Here is a 27,953-nt window from a genome sequence, read left to right on the forward strand (position 1 = left end):
GAAGGCAATTACATTATTTTATTCAATTATGTCGTTCTGGTTTTACCTTGACACGTTCTACTGGTTGCCACAATCCAATCATTATTGCTATCATAGTGCGTGGTTTACAATAGGTTCTCATATGTTGAAATTTGAAAAGTGGAAACGTTATGACATGACAGTAAAATACATCCATATTTATTTTTGTAAACAATATCCATTTATTTTGCATAAGCCAATTTATTTTAGTTTGTATAAATGATTGTTGGTTTGCCATATTCAATTTATCTTAGCTCTGATTATTCTAGCTACATACTAAAAACTATCCTTCACCAAATGTTTGTAGGTAGATATAACAGTACATGATAGCAATTTACCGAATATCAGTTACTATTATTATTTGTTTGTTATATAAAGATGGTGGTTTTAAGGTTTTACCATTTTAATAATAATATTTATACTAACAGAACCTTAAAATATATATCATCCCTATTTTATACGAATAAGAGTATTATTTATGCTGATAAATGTTTGTTTGTGTACGCAATGATTTTTGAAGGATGAGAAATATTTCTAAAGGAAAGTCAGTGAGATTGAAATACCAAGATTTTATTGTACCGAAACTAATGATAACCAAATGATTTATCATTTTAAATTGAATTGTTTTCGATATATATTTTTCTAACTTTAATAAAAACATTTTTATGTACAAAATTCCGGTAGCGCAGAATCTGTGATAACTAAACGAATTTTCTTTTCGGAAAATTGAATAAACCAATCACATTTCGCATTTAAAAAGTTCCTATATTAATTAGTAATATTGTCAATATGTAAGGTAAATGGATTATTCAGCTTGAATAAGCCAATCGTATATCGCATTAAAAAAGTATATTTCACTAGTGAATTTATCTATATATAAGGTAAATAGATTATTATTCAAAAAATACAAACTTGTATTCTTAAAAATGTTTGATCAGACAGTCTACAAGAAGTATCAAGGAGAACTTTTGCAAGTATTTACGAACTTTCAGGACCGGATTGTGGCTGGGGCCAGCGGAGCCTGGGCCCCACCAGTAGTCTCCACCAATTCAAAAAAAAAAATGTTCTTATTCTTTTATCGATTAACTTTTCAATCCAACGGAAAAAAATTTACTAAAAGATTCCATGGCGTGGTCGATTTAATGGGATTTTATGTCAGATTCTTTCCCTCGCGATACTGATCAATTGTGGAATATGTTCTGAAACATACTTGTGTGAAACTCATTTCTTATTAGAAAAATTTGAATTTCCGTGTCTTGTTGAAAAGTTCGTACTTTTCTTGGTTATAACTTTGAAATTAAAAGTTTAAAATGTTTTTGTACTTTTTAACATAATTATATTCCAATACGAACGTAAATGAGCAAAAAACTAAGAATAAACGTTTAAAATGTATCATGCATGTTGTCCAGTCTGAGTTTACTTATACCTAAAAAGTTCAATGGGCGCCAGCGAAACGTTGGGTCCCAGGACCTCTGAATTTTAAAGCCGGCCCTGCGTACTTCCTGTGTATTACTTACGTACGTACTACGTATGAACGTATTTCATACGCACGAACTTACTACGTACGTATGTTTTTACATCATTTTTTTTTCGTGTCATTTTTCATAACTCTTTCAATTTTTCATAGAACAATAATTGCCAATTTCATGTAAACCATAAGGTTAAACGATTCTTACCAAGGTTACTTTTTTGCAGTTCACAATTTAATTAATCTAAACTCAACACTTTCTCATCCTATATCTACATCCTATATCTACAATCCATTGGTGTATCCACGTGATACACCAATGGATTGATGAACAATTTAATTTTTATGTGGGTTTTCTTTTCTTATAAGTAAGACAATATAAACATACCTAATTTTAGCATTTCATGTTTGGAGTCAAGTTCAACTTTAAAATCTTTTAGCTCTAAAATGAAACAATTTACTACTAAGGCAAGCTTAGCTAAATCGACTTATTTTGAGTTGTACTATATCTGATAGAGCGTTGTAGGTACAGACCTTTGTATATAAATCTTGGGAGCACTTTGTATATCCATACATAAAAATTTTAACTATAGTCATTTTTGGCATCTTGTAAATAGGGTCTGATTATTCGCATGATGCTTTGGACCGTTCCAGGACAATATAGATTACAAAACATGAAGTATGTAAAAAATTCCGTTTTTAGTATGTTCATGTTATTGAAACACTAAGAATGTTTTTATTAAATTGTTTTTTATTTTTTCGCGAATCGTTGTATAATATCTACAGAGTGGTGCGTTAAAACATTTTCGTTATTTTCATAGATAACTTAAGAATATTAACTGAAAATTTACGTAGTGTTACAAATTTTCATTTTCTAAATTTAAAAATTCGATTCAAAATATGTACTTTCCAAAATAAATCAATATCTTAAAAACGTTTTTTTTCCAATTTTTTTTTTTTTTTTTTAAATAATATAAGCTTTTCTTCTTGACCTCATCAAACAAAATAACCGTATTTGGTCTGAAAATATTCAAGATCTGCCAGTACATTCAGACAAAACAATGGCTTGGTGTATTTTATGAACCGGTGGAATTATCAGTCCATCTTCCTTCAAAAGGGAGGCCTGTCAAAACGTTACTGTCTGCAGGACCATTATAGTTCCATGATTACAAACTATTTGTTTCCTGAAATTGAAGCCCGTGATCTCCAGGACATTTGATACCAAAAATACTGACGGAACACATTTGATCCCACTAGCCACAAAGCACGTGAATCCAAGGCTTTATTGCGTAAACAAATTTTTGAACAATTATTGTGCTTCAGACCGGTGAGTTGGCTACCTAAAAAGCTTAGAGATGTGATCCTGTGAAATCATGCTTCTATACTTTTTCCTTTGGGGCTATGTAAAGTACAAAGTCTATATGGATAAATCACGTACGATTAAGCAGCTTAGGAAGCCAACATTACTCGCGTTATTCGTCAAATACAACTCGAAATGTTCGAGCATGTCATCGAAAATTGAAACTGCAGAATGGACCATGCTTAGCGCAGTTACGGAGAAAAAAAATAAATGTCGAGAGTGGTTCTTTTGTATGTATAATTTTGTTTTTATATAATTTTGAAACATTATTAGTGATTGAGGTAAATGTGAAGATAAGATCGATGTTACACACATGTTTGGGTCCCTCTGTGTTCATTTTGGAAACTATGATGAGAACCAAGACCAAAACAAGACTAATTTGACTGTCTTTGTCTTACACACAAGGGCTTAAACTTTGCTGTGTGTCTTACACAATGGTCTTGGTTCTGTTGTAATTAACTGCTTCTGTCTAGCATACTTGGTGTTGTAATTTGATCTTGGTCTTACATATATTCAAGACCAAACAAGTCTTGCAAGACTAATACCAATGAGTAAGACAAAGATGCTAAACCCTTTACACTATATTCGTTAAACAAAGATAGTCAAATAAAGTCTTGGTTTTGGTCTTCTCTCGCTCTTCAATAACTGGCAAAAGATATTTTTGAGTCCAGAGCTCTAAAAAATTTTTTTTTGATTTCCTATTCTATATCTGTTGTAACTGTAGCGGACTTAACGTAATCAAATTTGTGTAATGAAAAATTGAACTGTCTATACTCAAATACTTATATGAATTTTTATTGTTAAGTTTTTGTACTACATACAAATACAATATAATTCACAATACATATTAATGTTATTCTGATAGATGATAAAACTTGGCTTCATCTGTAGTTAACTTGAAGAGTCTGTATTGTAATCTGACGGTATCGCGTACTGTGCTCTGTTTATATAGTTACAATCAATTGTTACCGTACGGTCTAGCAAATTCTAGAACTGTCACGTATGTTCTATTGCATATATTTTACTTGTATATATGTTTTCTATCTCTGTTTAAGTAATATCAAACGATATTGTTTGTTTCTTTTTAGAATTGTTTAGAGATTATTTATATTGTCAGGTTAATTACGAAAAATTCCAAATTTTGAGGAAGATGAAGGTTTTTTCGCAGAAATGTTGGAAATCAAAATTTCCTTTACAAAAAATTTTTCCGAATGTATAATGTTATTTGTCAACAAGAATTGCATTTGTGGTGAACCATTTTGTATGTAATAATTCTTCCAGGCGTACATTGTGTGCAAATGTATAAAAAATGTATAAGGTTTAAAATGGAGAGTAAAAAATATTATACAGTTTTCTAACTACAACCTACGACCTACTTGTAAATGGAGTATATTTTATAATATTCTAACATATTTAATTTTATCTCCAATTTTATTCTCTCTTCTTTATTTATGGGGAATAAAACAAAGTTATTGAACTCGAATTATTAAACTTACAGTAAAATGGAAATGTTGATATTTAACAAGTGGCAAGTTCATTGATTATAAATTTGTCATATGAACATTTTACTAAACAAGTTAGGTTAGGTTAGAGCATAGAGCACACTTAGACCATAGGGTCCGTTGTGATACCGAAAAGGGGTTGGCCCCTCCCCGGCCACTATTCCATAAACCATTTGGAGCTGTTTAAGAACAGCAATGCTTTGACGTCGACGGACTTTAGGTCGGAGAGGTCGTCAGATAGAGGCTGGCCCAAGTAAGTTCATCTCCTCATGAAAAGAGCTGGGCAGTGACAGAGAAGATAATACATTGTCTCCTCCTCTTCAGCACTGTGACAGCTCCTGCAGTAGTCGTGAAACCCTGCCAGGCCCAGGCGTTCAAAAAAAGTTAAACAGCTATAATTTTGAATTTTTTAGCTGTGGCAATGCTAAGGGTTGGAAGCCGCTACAACACTTTTTGTGAAGAGCCTGTGATTGGCTCGGTACTTATGTCATCTTTTCAATACTTGCGCAACATTCGGCAATTAGTTTTTTAATGAAAACATTATTCGTCTGTCTTCTATAAGCCAAATCCGCCATAGTTTGCTTTGTTATACATTACGTATATACAGAATAAAAGAATGCCGTAAACGATCAAGTGTTAAAAGAAATTATATAAGAGAAGGTGTCTTCAGTGATGGTTAAAAATGATGATGCAGAAATGCGTTACCCAATTTTAATAATATGGGAAATTACCCATTTGATAAAACATTTGGTGAGCGATTTGGAAGTCCTTATTTAATATCAATACGTAAAGCTACACAAAGTTATCATGCACATCTCGAGCTATAAACACCACTGTCGCCAGCTCTCGAATTGATAACACCAAGTTACATTACGAAATTTATTATAATTGATGTAAATTGTAGAAATCACGATATAAAATAGTTTACTCTTGAGATAGTTTATATAGGGGCAAGTCTTAAACCACTGGTTACTTTGCAGAAATTTAACTTTAATAGTCATTTTGCGATAAACTAAGGAGCCATTAATTAATTACGTAAGCATATTTTTGACGATTTTGACCCCCACAAAATCAGACATAAGATTTCTCAAACTCACTTCCCCTTCTTATGTAAGATTCAATTTCGTTTTGCCGAATAATAAAAAGTTGTTAGAAAAGGGTCAGGTACACTAAAACTCACAATTTGACGTAAATTAAAGATTTGTATTCTTTAGCACTGAGACTATAGTTCGCAATCGTCCTCCCCCCCCCCCCCAATGTTTTTACGTAATTGATGAATGGCCCTAAAAGCAAAGCAAAATTTTTGTTTATTCAGAATTATTTTACCATACAGACCATTTATTTCAGTATATTTCGTTTCACCTTTTTTTCTAAAACTCTGCTTTTTTGTCCAATTTTGCCTGTATGTAACTTTTGATAAGCATAATTGTATTGAAGAAATACCGTCATGACATTACTTGGGATAAAAATTAATGAATTTTAAACCCTTAATTAAAACCGTAAACGCAATCACAATCACATCACAATTTTATTATTAGTGAATAAAATTGTTATATTTTGTAATAATACCACAATCAGATTTAGAGGTAAAAGACTCCAAAAAAAAATATGATTTGTTGAATGCTCCGATTTCGATTTTTTTACATGCAAGTATCTGTTTTATTGAGACGGCTAAAGTTAATAACTTTAGAATATTTTGTGTGTTTAACTAAATTTTATGGAACAACTATTACAAATTTCAAACGTTATAAAAAGTTGCAGTCGTTTTACTCAAAATTATCAATACCTGAACACCGGAACTACTAAACCGATTGGAATTCATTTTGTCACAGTTATGCTTCACAGAGTAATAAAATACTTATCGACCTATTTTTTTGATACCAGGCGTAGTTTTTTGTTTGCATCATAATTACTGAACAATTTTGAAAAGAAAATTATTTAATTTTGTTCAAGTGATGCTGCGGCCTAAAAAAATACAATTGAAATTACATAACCCATTTATACATTATGCATTTAATATTCCCGGTGGATAAATATTAATTTTATCTATCTACTTTAAGAAACAAACATTTTTGTTTTAGATAAAAAATGGTATAGATAACTTTGGAACCGCAAAACCCTCTCAAAAAAACACATATCCGGAAAACGACTATAATTTTTTAACTTTTTCAAATTTTGTAACCAACTTTTCACCCAATGAAGATAAAATGTATATCATGACTGTTCAATAAAATTCATATACCTACTCGGACAAAATTCTTAAACATATCCGAACGGTTAGTCGGTTCCTTTTTTTTCTTTAACAAATCGAAATATAATCGAAAGGTGTTGATATTTTGGCGAAAAAAATTTCCCCCTTTCTTGAATAGTTTTATTGGCTGAAGTAGAGTGAATTCAATGTTTTCACGAAAAGCTATAATCATCCAAAGGTACACGGCTTGCCCCTTCTATTTGGTTATCCAACGTGGTTTGCATGTGATTTAAATTTAAACCAAATAGCTATGATGGCTATGACATTTTTAATGAGAATATCACACAATAATGGAATATTCATTTTTATAAACATATTTAGTTTGTGTATAAATTCATGTTTAGTATTATTCTAAATTATTCATATAATTAAAATTTCATTAAAACATCCTGTACTAACAAAGAACATTTCCTGCTTTACTTGCAAAATTCCTCTAAAAACTTTACCAGAGACAAGCAATATAAGAACAAAAGAATCACTGTCTGTTTTCATATTCAAGTGTTTCAAAAGTTAAAAGACGTATCTACATTATTTTTGAAATTATTTTTAAGAAGGCAAACAATTTTGTAGGCGCAATAGTCTACAGTAGAGCGCCGCGCCTATTTTTATGGGGGACCTAAAATTATTTTACTTGGAGGCCATTTATAAAATACGTAACGCATAAGGCTGGATGGAGGAAAGTGAGGCCGGGGTGGTTGTGTTCTATAACTAAACCTGACACAGTACCTTCCCAATTTTTGTTTTTGTTTTAATAGTTTTTAGGAGAGGTGGAGGTTAGAAATGTGGCGTTATATTTTCGAGGAGTTACATATATGTAACGAAGCGTGGCGACGAAGGAGAGAGGAATTGTTGAAATCTTAAAATTGATATATGTTTTCTTTGTTATTCTAAGAAGAAGGTAATTAAATTGAAGAATGATTTGGCTGAATATTTTATAAAACTGGCTATCCGCTCTCCTACCCAACAAGTTTCAATTTTTGGTTTAATCAGAAAATAAAAAAATGCAAAAAATATTGAAAATATTTAAGTGTTGCGCGAGGGGCATAAAAAAATTCTAGTTGTTACTGAATGTTTGCAATTGTATTTTCTCCTAAAATTCAAAGATCCCATCATAGGTACATTATAACTGCTAGACCTATTACTCCAACATCCTTAATGTAAATTGTACAGAATAACCTGATTGTTAGAATGTATACCTGGTATATTAAATTTATTCACAGAAATTACATAACCCATTTGTGCAAACGACATTAACAGGAAAGCATTTTCAACATCATCGTGTATAAGTTTTTTTTCTCAATAAATAACAACTCAACGCAATTCAATTATCCTTGAAAAAATACTTAGTGAAGCTTGTCATGTTTCGTAATGGAAAAAAATGATTGTAATAAATCTGCTATGGAATATAACGGCTATAGCTCTGTGAACTATAAACTATTAAATCTTCTATCAAATTTTCGAAAATTAACGCAGGATGTATCGAAACTTTTAACATTTCTTATGTTGATAAATATTAAGGGCTATTTTTTGTTCGCATAATAAAAGGCTAAAGTAGAAGAAAATTAAAAATATGCAGGAGATGCATATGTTGTAGTTTTTAAAGGTATTTGTTACTTTGTAATTAGTTGATTTTTACACTAAAACCCTGCCTGAATATACATCCCTATTAACTTTCATGGTTGTAAACAATTTTCTTAGGTTAGGCTAGGTTATATTGGCTGTCCACGAAGGACACACTTAGGCTATAGAGCCCATTGTGATACCATATATGTGTTTTACCACCTTTCCGCTGCTAATTTCATTTATCAGCTCCCCAATTTCAGAGACTGAGTGTACCTCCTTCATGCATAAAACATGCACTATACCAGCCCATCACAATCATTAATTTAATTAATTTTGTTGAATTGGTTACGCCTTAATCAACTGAGCTAATAGGGCGACACCAATTTTCTTAAAATTTTCGCAAAAATAATGTGCATTATTGGTGTTGGCACTGAGAAATTAAAGTTTCAAAACTATTGAGTATATTCTGCAAATAAAATATTTTCTTTTTGGGATATACTGTTTTGGGTTTATGATATTATACGTTATATCCCAATATTTAGTACTTTAACATATTTTCACATTGATAGACAAAAAAACCGCCTACAGAAGATACTCGAATTTCAATTATCAATTTGGAATTGAATACGGAATGCCTCATCGAAATAAATCTTTGGCCAATCCTTCAATAAGTCCCTCAATAGTTCCAATAGCATTTATCAATATTTCTATTTATTTTTAATAATTATACTCGATCGTCTATATTATTTTATTCAGATTCGTCTGAACACAAAACCGTCTTTGAAGTGCTTGGAACAGAAAATTTCATATTTGTGACATATTTATGTAAATAAAACAAATTTTTCATTCATAATTTACTGTAATGCTATTTACTAAAATTCACTCATATTTTATATATCCCTTCCGCTCGAAGAGCCTGTTTATTATGAAGATTAAGTTAAGAAACCCAGTCAACGTTAAACGTCAGATATATTATATAATAGTTTCGTTTAAGATGATACGGCATTCTAAAACAATAAAAAGTCAAGTAATGACGTAAAACGTGTAATTATAGCATAAGTTTTGTGTAACCGGAACCAAGTAAACGATTAAAACTTTACACATTATAAATTAAGTATGAAAAAGTGTTGTAGAATTACAAACAAAAGCCGTTTAAATTAACTGATTAAATAAATATACTTCTTTTTTTTTTTAATTTCATTATTTTAGGGTATTCAAAAGCTAATTAAAAAGCTCGTCTTAAAAATCTAGAAGATAATTTGGCTGTACGGATAATCGAAAACATCTTTTAAAATAAACTCTCTGCGATCTTATAAAATAATATTTTATATTGTCTCTACCAAAATGGTCATTTTCTAAAAAGTTCCAACTCTTGTATTTTGAAAACAGAATGGAAAATAAAAAAGCGCGAAAGCATGTATCAGTTTATTTTTGAGGGAAATTAAAAAATAGTAATTAGCTCTTTATTATAAGTAAGTTCAGGTAAGTTAAACCATGTTTTTATAAATGAAAATGCATGTTTTTGGCAGATTCTTGTTCTCTGCCGCAGAAAAGCAACATTTGTTTTTGAAAATTTTTAGCGTAAACCTATGACCTCTTTAGAGAGAAATGCAGCAGGTGCAGCTCTCAGGCTAAATCTGTTCTCACCCTAGACTGAGACACATTATGGTCATGCACGGATATTAAGAAGGAACTCACTTCCAAGATCTGTTTACTACGTTTTACCCTATCCTAACTTCGGGTACAAGTTCTCGGTAAAGATCCTCTACAGGCAGAACATCAGAACATGGTTAAGCCAAACGGTGTCGTATTTTATACCGACAGATCTAAGTTAGAGAGGAGGGTAGGTTGTGAGATCTCCTCTGAAAATCTCGATCTGCGTTAATTTCGGCTGTCGGATCACTGTAGCGTGTATCAAGCGGAAGTGATGGCTATTCATGAGGTATGTCAATGTAGAAAACTGAACACTCTCAGGTGCAGTGACATTACTATCTTCACCGACTTCCAAGCAGCCCTTTAACCCTTCAGCTCAGTCTATCTAACCTCAAAGGTAGCATAGAACTGCCGTACGTCCTTAATTGAGCTGGCGGAACAAATGAATGTAAGGTATGAGTACCGGGACACAGAGATATTCCCTAAATAGAATATCTTAAAAAGGGCCAATCTCAAATGGAGGGGGGAGCGTACTTGTGGTACTACAATACAGATATGGTCTGAGTACAACCGTAGGCGTTCTAATGATCTTATATACCTTCCAAGGGCCTCTGTTAGCAAAGTTGTTGCGGCTATTACAGAATAATGATTGGGCGATTCTTAATATTTATTGCAAAAAAATAATAACTTTATCCAAAAATTGTTTTGTGTTAAAAAAAAATCATAAAATCAGGTCCCGAAAGTTGAGGGCTAGGAAACAAAATATCCAAACAAAAGTAAGTTTTTGCGGCAAAGAACACAAATCTGCTAAAAAACTATGTAGTTTCATTTCAAAAAGCAAAGTTGACCCATGTTTGACCATGAAACTAAACCTGTATATAAAAACTAAATATTGTTTTTTTTTTTTGCCCCTATAAATGAGATGGTTCGTGTTTTAAAATGTCAGGGCGAAACCTTTTTAAAAAATCACCCTATACAAGAAGTGTATAAAAATCATTTATATAAACTTTTTTGAAAATCGAATAAATTTGGCAGAAATTGGAAGAAAAAACTTATTTGCACTTAAGAAAGAGATAACTTATACTGGATTTTTTGTGACACATACGTTTTCCCTTTCGATATCTAACAATGGTGTGACATATAAAAAAAAATTTTATGCATTTTTTTTTTTTTTACAGTTTGAATTTGCGAATCTCGATAACGAAAAAAATTAGCTGTAACAAAAATATAGGTTTGATTGATCTTAATCAATGGTTTTATACTCTCTTTTTTAAGAAAATTTGGTTTTAATTTGTATCTCTTGCGTGACGATTTTTTGTTTGTTTTGTTTTTGTACGTCATTTAAATATAATTTTAAAGATTACCAATTAAACAAAAACTTTCTTAATATTATTAAGTTTTGTTCACGCAATTAAATTATAAATAAAGACAATAGTAATAATAATTAGTACCATAATTTAATTTAACACAACATCACATTAAAACAAAAAAAAAGCTTCATTAATTTAAATATTTGACATTTGAATTGTTAATAAATATCATTTTTAAATTCCTTCATTAAATAGCAAATATTTCAATAGGTTTGTTTTCACTTGTTAAAGTACTTAGTTATACGATTCCTCGTTATACCATGTATATGAAATATACCAAGGTTTACTAAGTTTAGTCCCAAGTTTGTAACGCTTAAAAATGTTGATACTATGAACAAAATTTTGGTATGGGTATTCATAAAATCACCGAATTAGTCCATTTCCGGTTGTCCATCCGTCTGTCGTCTGTCTGTCCGTCTGTCATCACGGTTACTCAAAAACGAAAAGAGATATCAAGCTGAAATTATAGCGTGTGCTGAGGACGAAAAAAGTGAGGTTGACTTCGCAAATGAGCAACATAGGTCAATTGGATCTTGGTTCCGTAAGACCCATCTTGTAAACCGTTGTATAGCATGTATTATATGGGAATATCAGTTATATATGTGTGACATGTATGTATGTGTAATGTGACAGAGTAATCAACACTGTCTATACATGGTATTTCAACAATTAACTCAGTCAATTGTTTGTTTTCACTTGTTTTATCTTGCTTTTGAATTTTTGACGAAATGTGGCAAAAGTTATAAAAGTAAATGGATTTTACTAAATTATTTTTCTCGATAATCAAACTTTAAATTTTTTAATAATAACAAAGTTGCTAACATTTTTTATTGAATTAACGAAAAAGTGTTAAAACAGAAGTTGGTACTTTTTTTTGGTAAGGAGTGGGGTATAGATAAAGATAAGGCCTCATTTCCGTCCCAGTAAATATTGCTTCGCGTTAAAGCAAACGAATTATCTGCGAGTGAATGGGAGAGGATGGTGAAACCATCTCTACATTTGTGTTTTATTATAAACCCCAAAATGGTTCAGAATTTTTTTTTTAAATATACAACAAAAATTTTCAACACATAAAATCTTATAACTTCGCTAGCTGTTTTTCAAGCAAGTATGTTATTTTTGCAGTCAGAAGTTAAAAAGCCCTTTATCCAAAAAACCAAATTTTATTGTAAATACGAAAAAAAAATTCTTCCAAGAATTTCTTCATAAAATTTTTAAGTTTTCAAATACTTTTATCAGATCAGATATGTATAAGTGATTTTAATGTCCAACATTTTAGATTAAAATTAATATATTTAATTTTTAATTTTTTTTTTAATTTTGGCCATCTTAAACGATTTCAAACTGGAATTAGATTAGGGTCAGTATAAATTTAAACTGACCTTAATCTACTAAACATTGAAAAGAAAGAATCAGTCAGCTCCCGAAGCTAACAAACCTCGTGGTTGCTCACAATAATTTTTTTTATGATGTTAAATGAACATTAACAATAACAGAACTCCTAAAAAACAGCACAACAGAATGTCTATAATAACTCTAAACTTTATCGAAAGGTAAAAATGTCTTTCTAAATTAAAGTTTATATTCTCAAATGACCCATTAAAGAAACTGTAATATCTTATTACGAACTGATTGATTTTAATTTTTATTATGATATTGATTTTAATTGCGATAGAAAACAAGGCGGCATTAAAATTAGATTCGAGTGAACCTATAAAGGCGAATTTTCAAAAATTAAAGCACATAAGAGATTATAAATTTGATTTGAAATCTCATCTGTATATCTTTTGATCTCTTCTGTATAGTAAATATTTTATATTGTCCATGTGCATCGTTGTTTGGACCTTGGAAAAACGGGTTGGGATGCACTTTTTATCTATGCACCGATGTACTTTTTCACCTAACTACGCCACTGATGTTATAAAAAATTGAAGGCTTTTAGACAGATGCTAAAAAAATATTTGTAAAAAGTTGGAGTCAGGGCCTTAAATATTACGACAGATTTGGAATTTAGATTATCCTATAAACACACTTATATACTTTTTGTCAAAGTTAAAACTAACCAAACTAATAAGTCTCTTTAAATAATATTGTATTAAAATATTACTTTTACTCTTTCTCCATAGGTAATATCCGATTATTGTAAAAGTCGCACACAAACCAAACCATTCTCCCATATTGTAATGGACCTTCATCGTGAAGTTATGGATCGAGGTGCAGTTGTAGTTTGCCACCAATCACCACCTACAATGCCTAATACATCATCATACATGTATCCTCAATACCATCATCAACCAGTTTCACCAACTTCCTCAACGTCACAAACTTCCTCAAAGTCATTCAGACCATCATCAGGTGTTATAGTGACAAGTGGAGGATGGGGTACACATTGTGGTGGTGTTGGTCCAGGAATGGCAGGAACATTACCACGTCAACACTCATCGTCAACGTTAAACAAGTAAGTTAAATTACATTATTTTTTTAGTTAATAGAATTGAGTAGGCACGCTTTTTGAGAATTTTCTTCTCTAAAAGGTACCTATTGGTTTGTACCTAAAATTGCAAAAGTTCACACTGTTTTAGTTTTTCGTTAAATCTTAAACATTTATAAATTCATACACTTTATGTGACTAAACCAACCCTCTAATAAAAATTATATATAAAATAGTTTCAAAACTATGTCTCGTGTAACGAATTTTCATTCCTTACTTCTAGTTAAAATAGATATTCGCAGGAACGAAAAAGTAAAGCCATTAAACCTTTAATAAATATTTAAAATGATAAACTTTACTAAATAATTAAAATGAAAAAATATATAAAAATCGAAAAACTTAAATAAAAGCTGAGAAAGATAGCAAAAATGATGTTGTTGTATCTCAGTGTCACAAAAAATGCGCAGATTACATATAGTTTTATATGTAATTCGTGCATTTTTTTTTTGTGGCACTGAGATACCTATTACTAATTTTTTTTTTAAATTATCAAGATATTAAAGGTTTTTTTTTGACTACTTTGCACAGAAAAGTTATATACAAAATAAATAAAAAAAAAAAAAAAATTAAATTTATTAACGAAATGATACCGGCATATTTTCGAATATTTGATATCCATTTATCCACGATAAACAACAATTTACAAGGTTATAAAATAAACAGCTCTTAAATGAAGTTTTAAAAAATAAATTTTCATACATAAAATTTGAAAAACGAACGTCTTTCAAAACAGCTCAATTTGGTCATTTTTATTTTGGTACTTTTCGGGCCTATAAAACAACCATCTGACAAAATGATCTGATGGATCAATTCGTTCTTTTAATTATTGAAATGTATACCGCTGTGATGATAAGCCAGAACAATTTGCTTTGTCAGAACAATTTGCTTCACTTGAGTAACAAAAATTCCGTGAGCAGTAGAATCCTATTTCCTCATTAATGAATTTACCACTCATTATGCATTTCTTATTAAAAGATGCTTTTTATTGAACAGAATTAATGTTTTTTCAAGTTTTTGAAATTATTTATGCAATATCCTCATAAAAAAAAGTTTAAGACTGGAAAGTTCAGACCTCCAAGAGTCACATTCTTAACATTAATCCAACTTATATACCAAATCCTCTAGGTTAATTTCAGAGGCTGTATAGATATTCAAAGCTATAGAACAGCTCAATTTTGGGCTGATAAAAGTCAATAAAATATAACGACTTTTCTCCTGGAACATCCATTGATGAAATCGAATACCCCTCTCACCCCCCATACCGAATTTGAACCAAAAGGAGCCTCTAAAAAACTGTAAATATAAATAAATAAATTGTGTCCTAGAGATCATAAAACAGTGCATGTTTACGAGGAAATTATGTATAACAATCGATAAGCTTACGAAGCACCTGCGTGTCGAATGTTTTTGGTTAATAGAATTGAGTAGGTACTTTTATTTATTATAGTTGTGATAAATGTTATTTTCTTAAGACATTTTCTTAAATTGAACCACCTATGGGCGTTAGATAACATTGATTATTATAGCCATGACAATTTATTATCTTGTAGTTGTTCACGTATATTTCTTATATCAGTAGAATGCTGCGAATTAAAAACTAAAGCAGAGTATGCACGATCAATAATGAAACAGTTGTATTTGATAAAAGTACTAAAATTACGCTATTTTATTATTTTTCACTTCAGCGATCTTCATCATTCAAAGTCTAAAATCACGGAATGTACAAGAGATTTTCAGCTCACACATTTTAGGAACTCGTAGAGAATTGGATATAGGTAGTAAATTGGATGTGCAATTACAGGCTGAAGGTGAAACGTGTTGAAAACTAGAAATAAAAATTAAAAAATTAGTTTTCCGTAAATAACTTGGAAACTATTCGTTAAATGAAAAAATTTCTTCTATTTTTTAATTCTGTAAATTTTGGTTTTTTGATACAACATTATTAAACATGGAATGATTTGACTTCCATTTTCGACAAACAAAATACTACATACAAAAAGTTTTAGTTCTATTAAGTATTTTCTTGACAGGAACTATACAAATAATTTAGTATCTTTGTTCCTTTATAAGCTTTGTTCAGATAACACGATTTTTCGATTAACAACCATCCCAAATTAAAATTTTTCTGTTTTCGCGTTTATCAGAAATCAAAAAATTACTATCGTTTAGAGAGCATATCTCCAATAGCCAATTTTTATGCTCGAAGTCGTATGAAAAACCAAAATGTGCAGAATTACTAACTTCATTCTTTTTTAAATTATAGTATAATTTTTTGTAATTCATTTTCCATTTTCCAACTTCCTACACATTTAACATGAAAACAATTCAACATCTTGGTGATCCTTTTTCTTTATTACTTGTACAAAGAAAATAAAATATGTGTTACAATAATTAATGACTCTTCTCGTAACCGGTACTTTAAGTCGTCGAATTTTTCCATTATATTTCTTGTGTAACTCGCCTGTCTAAATGCAATAATTTTCCGGAACACCCTATACAGAATTTCTTGTAAAAATCATTTTGAACACTCGTTACATTTAATTTTTATAACTAACGAAAAAAAATTTCAATGGTTAAAAACTCTTTTAAAAAGTTTTTCAATTATTATCAATAAAGTGAGCGTCATTTAATTAATAACTTTGTAAAAGGTGATTATTGATCGCAGGGGCCTAAAGAAAAACAAGAAGAAAGTTTAAAATATGAAACTGTTAAAAAAATTAGAAAACAATTTCGAAAATTCTTGATATTCATTACGAGAATACATTCTATCTAAAGTATAACTATGACGCACAAATATCTATATATCTTTAATGGATTATTTTAATTTTTTTTTAACAATTGTGCTAATATTTTCTACTCGTTTCAATGAAAAAAAAATTATGGCCAAAAGAAGAAAAACTAGGATTCACGTTCAATTCTGACCCACGCATACTCTAAATAATTCTCCTGTTTATATAATCCTACAGTTTATTTTCACATTCCTTTTTATTTTAAAAAAAATTTTTTGTATAATAACTATCCAAGTCTTTTCCCACGTCCACAACTTTGACAATATTCGAAAATACTAAAAATTGAAGTATTGAGAGAATATTCGATATTCATTTATTTTTTGACAAATGTATCTTGCAATATAGTCGCATCTTCTTGTTTTTGTATATTATTTAAAATCAGAAACCTTTTAAAGTCTCGACTCATATATCGACGTCCAACCTAAATCACTAATGATAGAAGTTTGAAATGTCAAGGGGATATTGACTTTATACTGTAGGTATTAATTAAGAATTAGTTAGTTAATTTTCGAAATTTATTCCCTAAAGAGGCGAAAAAGGGGTTTGAAAGCTTGTATGAAACTGTCATTTTTGGTTTATTTTCAAAAAAATTAAGGTTATTTTTCCCTTCTGAAAGATTTCTGATTTTAAACAATGTATAAAAAGAAACATTTTAAAAAAGTCATCAAATCAAAATCGGAGCTGGTATTGAGGACTTTCTAAGAATGGCTATTTAATATATTTCTTTATGCAACTATTTTCGCATGAAAACTAAAATATTTATAAAATATTTTACATGATTTACCAAACAGCTCAAAAGATCTGGTAGCAACTACAGGTTGTCAGTCCCGCGAGCATGTTGGAACCCTGGAATTAAGTGGTGAATTTGTTGGATTTTTTTGGGACGCTAAAGTGTACAAACTAGATCAGAAAATACCTCTAAAAACCATCAAATTTACGAAAAAAATTACCCAAAAATTCATAATTTTATATAATTTGTGAAGTACTAATTCCTCGGCCCCCGTTCGTCCTCAAGATTTTTCTCAACACAAATTTTTTGGACTCCCTAAAGTTTTTCGCCATTGAATCCGGTTTCGTACTTAATGTTTATGTACTTATCCACATTTAGGCCTCGGAACCGATTCCATTCGCTTCAGTGCCCCAAAAAATAATAAAAATTAACAATTTAATTGCAGGGCTCTAACATAATTATTAAAAATACGTCCACAAATTTTGTTACTATTTGATTAAAAAAATACATTTCATACTGAAGCACTAATTAAAACTTTTAAACGTAATTAATTTTATTTCAAATATATAATATACATCACATTTCAAATAATATTAAAAATATTTTTTATTATATAACTAAACTAGTTACATTTATTTCAAATTTTTGTGTACTTTTTATATAAGTCAAAGTCTCTCATACATGATACTTTTAATAACTGTTATCTTAACACATTATAGAGAGTGGTACACTTCAATGGAAAACGCATATTACGTATTTTCATTTGAACAAATGAATGTTCTCTCCTTGTTGGTTTTGGAAACTTTTTTGCATGGAATGCTTATATCATAAAAATTTAATTGTATCTAAATCAGGGAACCTAAATTTTACATGTTTAGTTTCATCGGTTCTCGTTAAACATGAATGTATTTTTACAGTCAGTTTATAATTCAAAGTTTACAGAAGAGTATTTGTAACCACTGCGTATTACATCCCAAAATTTTAATGTTAATGTGAAAACATTTACTTTAAGGTGGTTTGTACGCTAGAATAATCTATAGATTAATTTTCTATTGCTAGAGAGGCTAACGACTAGAGCAGCAGCTCAACATTTGGAAATCGTGTAGTTTCTCCCAATTATTTTGCTTCATATTCAGGTGAATTCGACAATTCTAAACAAAATTTGTATACCAGGTATATGAAATATACATAGTATATTAAGTTAAGTCTCAAGTTTGTAACGCTTAAAAATAATAATGCTATGAAAAAAATTTTGATATAGCTGTTCATAGAATCACCTAATAAGTCTCTTTCCGGTTGTCTGCCTGTCTGTCTGTCGTCTGTCAGCCGTCTGTCATCACGATTACTCAAAAACGAAAAGAGATATCAAGCTGAAATTTATGGAGTGCTGAGGACGTAAAAATTGAGGTCAAGATCGTAAATGAGCAACATAGGTCAATTGGGTCTTGAGTCCATAGGCCCCTCTTGTAAACCGTTAGAGATAGAACAAAAGTTTAAAGGTAAAAAATATTTCTTATTAAAAAATAAACAACACTTGTTTGAAACATTTTTTCGTAAACATCACTGTTTACCCGTGAGAGCGTAAATTATGCACAAATTGTATGTATGCTATTGCTATATCAGTTATATATGTGTGACATGTATTTATGTGACAGAGTAATGAACACTGTCTATACATGGTATTTCAACAACTAACTCAGTCAATTGTTTGTTTTCACTTGTTTTTAAATTATTTGAAAGATATTTATTTTTAATTATGGAATATTTGGTATACAAAACATCCAAAATATTGTACAGTATTATGAATATTTGGTATACAAAACATCCAAAATATTGTACAGTATTATGGATATATCTGGAAATTTTTATTCAAATATGTCAATACTAGAAAAAGGCCGTTTGTCGTGGTATGGATATTCACAAAAATTTTACAAAATAAGTAATTCAGAATAACACCCAGTAGCTAACAAAATGTAAAAAATTCCAAAAATCTATAGATTTTTTTTCATAAGCTGTGGTCTGGAGAAACTTTTATTTTTCTCCAGACTAAAACTAGAGTCTGGAGTTTCTACAGTTAAACTGGAGGAGGCAAACTGCTATTTAACGTAGTCGAGTAGGTATTTTGATTTATCAAATTTTTTATTTTGTTCTTTTTTATTTATTTTTATACTTGAGAACTTTTATCATAAGGACAATCCAACGAATACGTTTTTCTTTCATCGGTTTTAACTGAAACTGTTAACTCTTTATATTGTGCCTGGTCATTTTATAAAATTTTATCCACTATTCTAACAACCTTAACATGTAATAAATTGTGTAGTGTCCATGTAACACTCATTTAATTGAATACCTAAGTTGATATGGGTTGAAATGTATCGAAAAACAAAATTCACCCTTAGATTATTTTGTAATTTTAGATATTACATTAATAAACCTTTTGTTATAATATGCCATGGCTTTGTTTATTATCTATCTCTACGTAGATAAAGATTTAGATACTCATACTTACTATCTATGACAAGTAACCACGTATGTTCTTTTCGTACCATTAATGTGTACACTATTTACACTTAATGTAAATAGAAGTACATGGTCTTATTACATCGTATACTGTCTTTTCCTACTTACACTGAATACATTACACTGAGGCAAAATAAACAAACTTAATAATATACAACACTAATTTTTCATGATTTCGAATAGATACACACTAGTGATTTAACAAATATCGAATTTCCGTCATTTATGAATGCGAATTCAAATGTTTATATTTATTCCCATTACAACCCGTTATACGAAGGAATACGAATTTTGGCCTTTTTAATGTGGCCTTAAATATTTAATAAGCAATATTTGCTTCAAAATATTTTAGATAAGTATATTTTAGATGTCACTGCAATCTGCAACCCCATTTGTGAAGACATATGATCGCAAAATCGGTTGTAAAGACTTAAAAAACCCCGACAAATTTTTCGGGTACGGAACCCTAAACTTGCACTTGAAATATATCTAGGGACATTTTTTATTAAATAATCTTTCAAAAGAAACCAAAAAAATTAATATCGGTTCATCCGTTTAGGCGCTACGATGCCACAGACAGGCACAGATACACAGACATACACACATAGCGGTCTAACGTATAACATCCCTTTTTTTTTAGTTCGGGGGTTAAAAATAGACATAATACACTTCAATTTTGTTTTGGGTCTATATGGAGATTCCGAATTAGATCGCTTAGGGACATTTTTCACTGTACGTAAAATTTTAAACAGCACATGCTTGGAGATGGATCAATGCTGAGTTTTAAAAGTACACCAGAAAAAAGGCTATTACTATTTCCAAAATTGTTTGCATATTTGCCTATCTGATATAAACAAGTGAAAACAAACAGTTGACTTAGTTAATTGTTGAAATACCATATATCGACAGTGTTGATTACTCTGTCACATTACACATACATACATGTCACTCATATATAACTGATAATCCCATATAATACATACTATACAATTTGCGCTCTCACAGGTAAACAATGATATTTACGAAAAAATGTTTCAAACAAAAGTTGTTTATTTTTGTATAAGGAACATTTTTTAAACTTTTGTTCTATCTCTAACGGTTTACAAGATTGGTTCTACGGAACCAAGACCCAATTGACCTATATTGCTCATTTAAGAACACGACCTCACTTATTACGTCTTAAGCACGCTATAAAAATTTCAGCTTGATATCTCTTTTCGTTCTGTCCGTTCTGCCTGTCTGTCAGACAGACAGGCAGACAGACAACCGGAAATGGACTAATTAGGTGATTTTATGAACCCCTAAACCAATAGTATCAATATTTTTAAGCGTTACAAACTTGGGACTAAACTTAGTATATCTTGCATCATATTACATATATGCATGTTATAAAAAGAATGATCATATTTGATTGTACTCTTACCTTCCTATACTTTTCGAAAAATAAGAATGTCTTTCGATATTATTTCAATAAACAATATCGAGGATTAATACAAAAAAATTCCTAAATGCCTAGATATAGAATTCAAAAATCATGATTAAAATACTACAAAACACTATTTAAAAAAAAAATTCCCATCTGTACTTGCTGATAATAGGATTAACGGATCAAATTAAAAAGAATATTGTCATTTCTTAATCCTTAAATAATCTCTTCACACACACTATACAACTGAAATAACATTAAAATGATGTTTACAAATTAAAAGGTCACACAAATTCTATAATAGGTATCAATGTAGTGTAATGATATTAAATGCGAGCTATATAATCTTTACCACTTTGCCCTTGGTCCTCCGAACTCATTTTCATCTGTATGTGTTGTCATTTTACCCTTTAACTTTTAACTATCGATAATAATGTCGAAGTCAATTTAGTAATACCCAATTTACTTTTCAATTTGATTAAACATTTTGACTTTATGTGTTTTTTCATGTAATAAAAATTTAATTATACAATTTTTTTAGGATAATATTTTTTGCATATTATATTAAATAATAAATAATATTTTAAAAAACTAAAAAACACGCTTTTGTAATCAGCTGAACTAAAAAGTAGAAAACAGTTTCTCAAACTCAAACTCAAAAAATTATTTTATTGCAAAAAAGCGTGGGGTACGAAATTTCGATTAATGTAAATATTTTATAGACAGATATTGGTAAAAGTAAAGTCATTGTAAAATATCTTAAAAATCATCCCAAGTTTTTTACGATAAAATGATTTTTTTTAATTTAAAGAAATTATTTTCTACCTCTTAGTTCAGTTACTTACAAAAGCGTGTTTTTTAGTTTTTTTAAACTATTATTTATTAAATGTATATATTATCAGATATGAAAATCGTAAATCCTGAAAATCCATATCAGGATAATCAAATAAACTTATTAAATTATTGTATTGTCATCGTCCTTGATAAGTAAGAAAAATTTCGAGTTAATCCGGCGTTTTGAAGGGGGGGGGGTCAAAATCATGTTCAAAGTTTCCATTACATACGTATGAAGCTAATAAAAGCGTGTTAAAAATTATTGCTTCAATGTCAAAGATGACCGAGCATTCTCAAGAATTTACAATTTAGTTTAAGGTCTTCTTCATCAATAATTATCAATTTGTCAATTTTGCATGCGACAGCCGAAGGATTAATATAGAACTACTATAACAAGCTTAAACTGGGTTTCAAACGGCGTTGAATAAGACATTTTAAATAAAATCGTAACATATAAAATTATATTTATAGATTATTCAACATCGTTTTTTATGTATTAACACACTTTTGAATGCTTTTGAATCATAAATATTAATTGTCATATTTTAAAATCTTAAATTTTTTTTATTGATTCGAAATTTTTATTCATGAACAAAAGTTCATCTTTTCCCAGCTCTATTTTTCCGGATCTATTTTTCATTTTTTCCCAGGTCTATTTTTTGTGAGTCTATTTTAGTTTTGCGGTCTATTTTTTCGTGATCTAAGTTTTCCAGAGATATTTTTCCGATTACCATCACAGCCATATTGATTACTAGACAATGGCTCCCAATAGACAGATTTATATGGAAGAATTTGTGTGTTGTCAATATTTTGAGAATGAAAACGCTTAAACATTTAAATTTGATTTCGTTCGCTTAAAATTTTATTTCTTAATATGTTCTGTATCATAGAAAAATCTATTAGGAAACTTGAAGTCGAAATTGTTTAGCAAATTCAAACTTGCTGAAATATTTAATCCAATCAAAATAGCTATATAGAAAAACTTTCTGCATTAAAATTCAAAGGACATGAAAATACGCAGCAATCGAAAATTTCAAAAAAAAAAATTCATACGTAAACGTTCAAACTGAGAGACCGTAAATAATGAAAATCTGTAGATGGTTTTGAATAGTGGGCTTATTGATCCCAACGGAGGCGAAACCTATACAATACCTTGTTGATTTCATATTCGTTTTAAAAATGTTAATTCCAAAAAAACAAAAAAATATGAAATTTCAAGAATAAGTCAAACATATCTTCAACGTTGGACTTTGGACTGCTAGTTATATTTAATGAATTGTATTTTTCATTTTTTAAATTTTAAATTAAAAACTGCATCCGTATATTTTTTCGTATTCTTGTGAAATATATCTCTCATTAAATTCATAATATTAATATAGGCTCAACATTATAATGATTCATTTTCTCTTTTGTAATGATTTTCGTTTTTTATAATAATAAACTTTTCTCGGTAGTGGCGGTTTTTTCAGATATATGCTTTTGATTAGACAACAAATGATCCATTCTTCATTTCTCTTCTTAACTCTGTCAGCGCAGACAATGTTTGTATCAATCCTTAAAGTAACGAATAGAGTGGCGCGCCAAAAATTTTAAATGACCCAAACTACAGTTTTTGGTTTTAATATCATAAGCAGTATTTTCGAATTCAATTTTTAGAGAATATTTTTAGTAGGTACAACTTTCCACAAAAAATATAAACTTATCTGTATGGAGGATTGGTTACAAGAGCTGATATTATTAATAAAGCGGTTGATTTCAGTTATTTGAAAGAATTTCTAGGGAAACCTATTTATTCGACGTTTTTTAATTGTTGTTCATCTATATAGTTCCTAAAAATTAAACTAGAGGGTTACAATGTTCGGACTCAGTGTCAATGCAGTAAGTGCCTTTTGGAGGTGTCAACTTCCCAGCCCCTCCACCTTCTTTTTTATCAAAATATAATTTTTTCCCTTTTTTAAGGATTTGAACAAGGGTGAACAAGAGGTCTACAGCCACTCGAAATTGAGATAGTGTTATCAACTTTTGCAGTTATCAACTCCCCAGCATCTCCACCCACTTTTTATATCGAAATATTTGGGAACGCAAGAACTTGCGCTAGTTTAGGGGTTTAAAAGAATGTAAGCAACTATCTCCAAAAACCTTATTCTGTAGAACCTATTTTTAATCTTTCACGATAGTTCATAAAGTAGGAATCCACTACCACTTTATTATTTTATTATATGTTCTAAGAAGATATTTACACTTTGATCATGAGCTCATAATTATATCAATAGAGGTTAGATCTACATTTTGGGGTTGAAAAGGTTTTTTTTGCTGATTTAATACTTTGCCTCTAATTACCACCAAATTAAGTTGAAGGATGAAAATTTGTATATGAATTGATGTTTAAAAAATGTCATTTGATTGTCTCAACTTCCAGCTTCTCTTTTTTACCCTTTACGGAAATATTTAAAATGTTACAAAAATGAAAAGACAAAGACTATTTTTAAAAAAAAAAAAACCTCCGCTGTAGGGAAAATAGTTTTATTGGAGTTTTTCTTCTTTTATCATTGTTTTTCTTTTTATTTTGTCGTGCCTCAAGGTTTTTGTAAATGGAAAAACATATAACAAACAAAATAATATACAAATTTTATTTAAATATAATGTTACAAACGGATACTGATTTATTTATGTTTAAAACACCCACTTCTGGTTTTAAATAGCTTTTATTTTGTAATGGAATCAAGTTATCCTCTAAAAAACAATTTTACATCAACAAGATTCTAAATTCAATAATCAGTTCGACCATTTATGTCGACAAGCTAACGTCTCCTTCAAATACATAAACATTATGTAACTTTTTTATATACAATAATAAATAATTTAAATATACATCTTCGGTGTTATAAAATGGTTCCGGTACCAAATTGACTAAAATTGGAAACGAGGAATCTCCGGTGATGGGAATGATTATGTTTAAGTTCGGAATAAACTTTTATGATGATTAATATTATGGACGAAGATACTAGCAGTTATGTCAAAGGGGGCGATCTGCACTCAACATGTCAACATGTTTTGATTTTTGGATGCTACACAGCTATAGTGTTATTATCCACTGATCGATGTCCCAGCGAATAATACGCATCAACTTACAATCAACATGTATTATTATTTGTTGCTTCAAGGAATTGTACTGCACCATTCTTCTTCAGATTCGAATTCTGCCCGTCCCTTCTTCATCTTAAGGAGGGGGGAATGATGTAATGGAATCAAGTTATCCTCTAAAAAACAATTTTACATCAACAAGATTCTAAATTCAATAATCAGTTCGACCATTTATGTCGACAAGCTAACGTCTCCTTCAAATACATAAACATTATGTAACTTTTTTATATACAATAATAAATAATTTAAATATACATCTTCGGTGTTATAATTTCATAGCTGCAATCGGTTGATGTAGTGCCTGGTGTATGCATGAAGGAGGGGCACTAAGCTTCTCAAAATAATTGATGTGCTGAATAAATTGAGGTTTAATTTTGTACGTATATATTTTCCTCGTAAAAAGGCTGATATTGTCAAAAAACTGCTTTTCGACGCCATTTTTCCAATATAGCGACGCGAGTGGCATAGATGCGAGGAAGCAAAAAGGAAATTCGAAAAGAGCATCTCACAATCTATAAAATCACCCATTTTCAAAAGTCCTGAAAAACTTTTCAGGTAAAACTACCAGTTGACTATACGAATATCAATTTTGCAAAACTTGGCAAAAATTTTTATTCTGTCGAATTACAGATAAAGTATAGTTGATTGTTGAATGATTTATTGTAGAATGTATAATTTATTTAATATACAAGAACTAGTAAGCCCCACATCTTTTTAATTGCTCAAAAGCACATTCCCTATAATTCACCTAAAAATTTTTATACTCAATCACTGTAACTTAATTCAAAAGAGAAAATTTCGTCTAAGTGATAAAATGACAAAAAATGACAAATATCAAGAAAGGATTTTTCCTTCTTGAGTTATCGAGTGTTTCACTTTGGTATTTAGTACCTACATATATTTTACAACATAAAGTGCATGTCATCAAAGTGTTGCATTATAATTCTATTTATTTTACATAAAATATTTCTTTTCACTGAAATATTAATCTTCAACCTTACAACTGTTTGTGAATTGAGTTTTGAGGCTTTTAACATTCTAATTTCTATACATCCTTTCAATTTGAATATTGTATCTACTGTGAGTGAAGAGGGTGTGATATATAAAACTGTTTAACATAGTGCTTGAATAGTTGAATAAAGTAGAGCTTAGTAGAACTATGATTTGTGCAAGGATCTTAAACTCAGCATTTGAATTCAAATACAATGCGTTAATGACAGTATTTATACAACAAAATATTTACTATTAAATTTTCTTGCACATCCTTACTAATATTATAAATGCGAAAGTAACTCTGTCTGTCTCTCTGCTTGGCTTTCGGGACCGAGGCAATTTTGATGAAATTTGATATAGGTTACCTTAAAAACTTTAAATTATCGATTTAAGGTATTTCCAGCATGAAAGCACTTGTCGACAGATTATGCCAATTTTTTTCACACGCTCAAAATAATTTAAGCTGTGAGATCCTCGAGCTATGAGTTGCATAATTTTTGGTAGTTTAGATCACGAGTTAATCAGCTTCAAAGTTCGCGATTTTGAGGATCAAAGAATGTAAAACTTAATGTCCTCCTAGCTATTTTTTACGATATTAAAAATTTTCTCGTTGGAATTGGTAAAAAAAAGTAGGAGAGATGAAAGGATGGTTTTTAGAATAAAAAAATAATAATAGCCCCACGTCTTTTTGTTTTCGAGATATTAATTTTGACGTAAATTGTCTTTGGGAATTTAGGCATTAATTATCTCGTGTTTTAAACTATCACAATTTCTGAAACTTTACGATTTAATAGTAAGTCCTATTCTTAGCCTGTGAAAAAAATTCTTTAAATTATTTCTAAAATTGGGTTTTGCCATAGTTTTAGCATAGGAACTGCAAATACCATGCTGGAAATACTAAATAAACTATAAATTAATAAAATTAGAGTGCAGCTAAAAAGGGTACTACCTGAAAGAATCAACCCGTGAAGAGGTAAGCAAGAGAACAAAGTTATATTTTTAAAAATTTTTGTTGTTGAAAATTATAATAAATAAAGGCAAAAGACTAGGTTCCGAACCAGCGCGCAACCCCAATTCTCATAGTCCAACGATCTATTTATTACACCACAAGATTTAATAAAACACAGTAGAAAGCTAAATATGATTTCGATCTAAGAAATTATCGAAAAATTCCTAGGGGCTATACCATAAGGTTTTTCTAAAATTGTCTATGTAATATGTTTGTCTACAATGAATGAAACTCTTACTTCAAACTTTGTTAGCGTAAATTCCATAAAAAAACAAAAAAAACAAAAAAAACAGAAGAAGCTAAGACTTCATATCAAGGGATTTTTTCTTCAATTTTTCGAGGTCCTATGTACTTTCACTTGTCTGTTAAACAAATATAAAATGATTGTGTATAAATTCAAATATTAATATTAGACAACGTCGGTTTACAAAAGCCCATTAAAATATCACGCTAATAGAAGCTTAAAAGCTTTACATAATATGAATGTCATAGTCTTTCGATGGGGGCGAAGTAGATATTAGATAGGTTAATATAGGTAGGTATAAATAGCGTATGTCCGTATCCGTATATAGATTATATTATGTGATATAAAGCACACTTTGTTTTTTTAATAGAAAATTAGATGAGAAAATGCAAGAAAATTTGAGCTTTTTTATAATAATACTTAATTAATATTTATGTATGCAAAGTCACACTTAATCGTGATATGATAATGAACGAATTACATATATTTGTAACTAGCTGATTCCCGCCCGCTTGGCTGGGCACACTTACTATTTGGTTGTGAGTCTATACTTCTTTTATTAACAAAATGTTTAATTTCGATTTGTTA

At 29.9% G+C, this 27,953-nt stretch overlaps 1 protein-coding gene across 1 annotated transcript in view; it reads left to right on the plus strand.

Annotated features, from left to right (window-relative positions):
• LOC123305441 (tyrosine-protein phosphatase non-receptor type 13-like) overlaps positions 1–27,953 on the plus strand; it is a 230,337-nt gene that overhangs the window by 179,407 nt on the left and 22,977 nt on the right. The window contains exon 6 of the mRNA XM_044887158.1: positions 13,312–13,643. Within this exon, the coding sequence (XP_044743093.1) occupies positions 13,312–13,643 (332 nt within the window). The remainder of the gene's footprint in view (positions 1–13,311; positions 13,644–27,953) is intronic.

Source organism: Chrysoperla carnea, chromosome 1, assembly GCF_905475395.1.
Source record: "Chrysoperla carnea chromosome 1, inChrCarn1.1, whole genome shotgun sequence".
NCBI lineage: Eukaryota > Metazoa > Arthropoda > Insecta > Neuroptera > Chrysopidae > Chrysoperla > Chrysoperla carnea.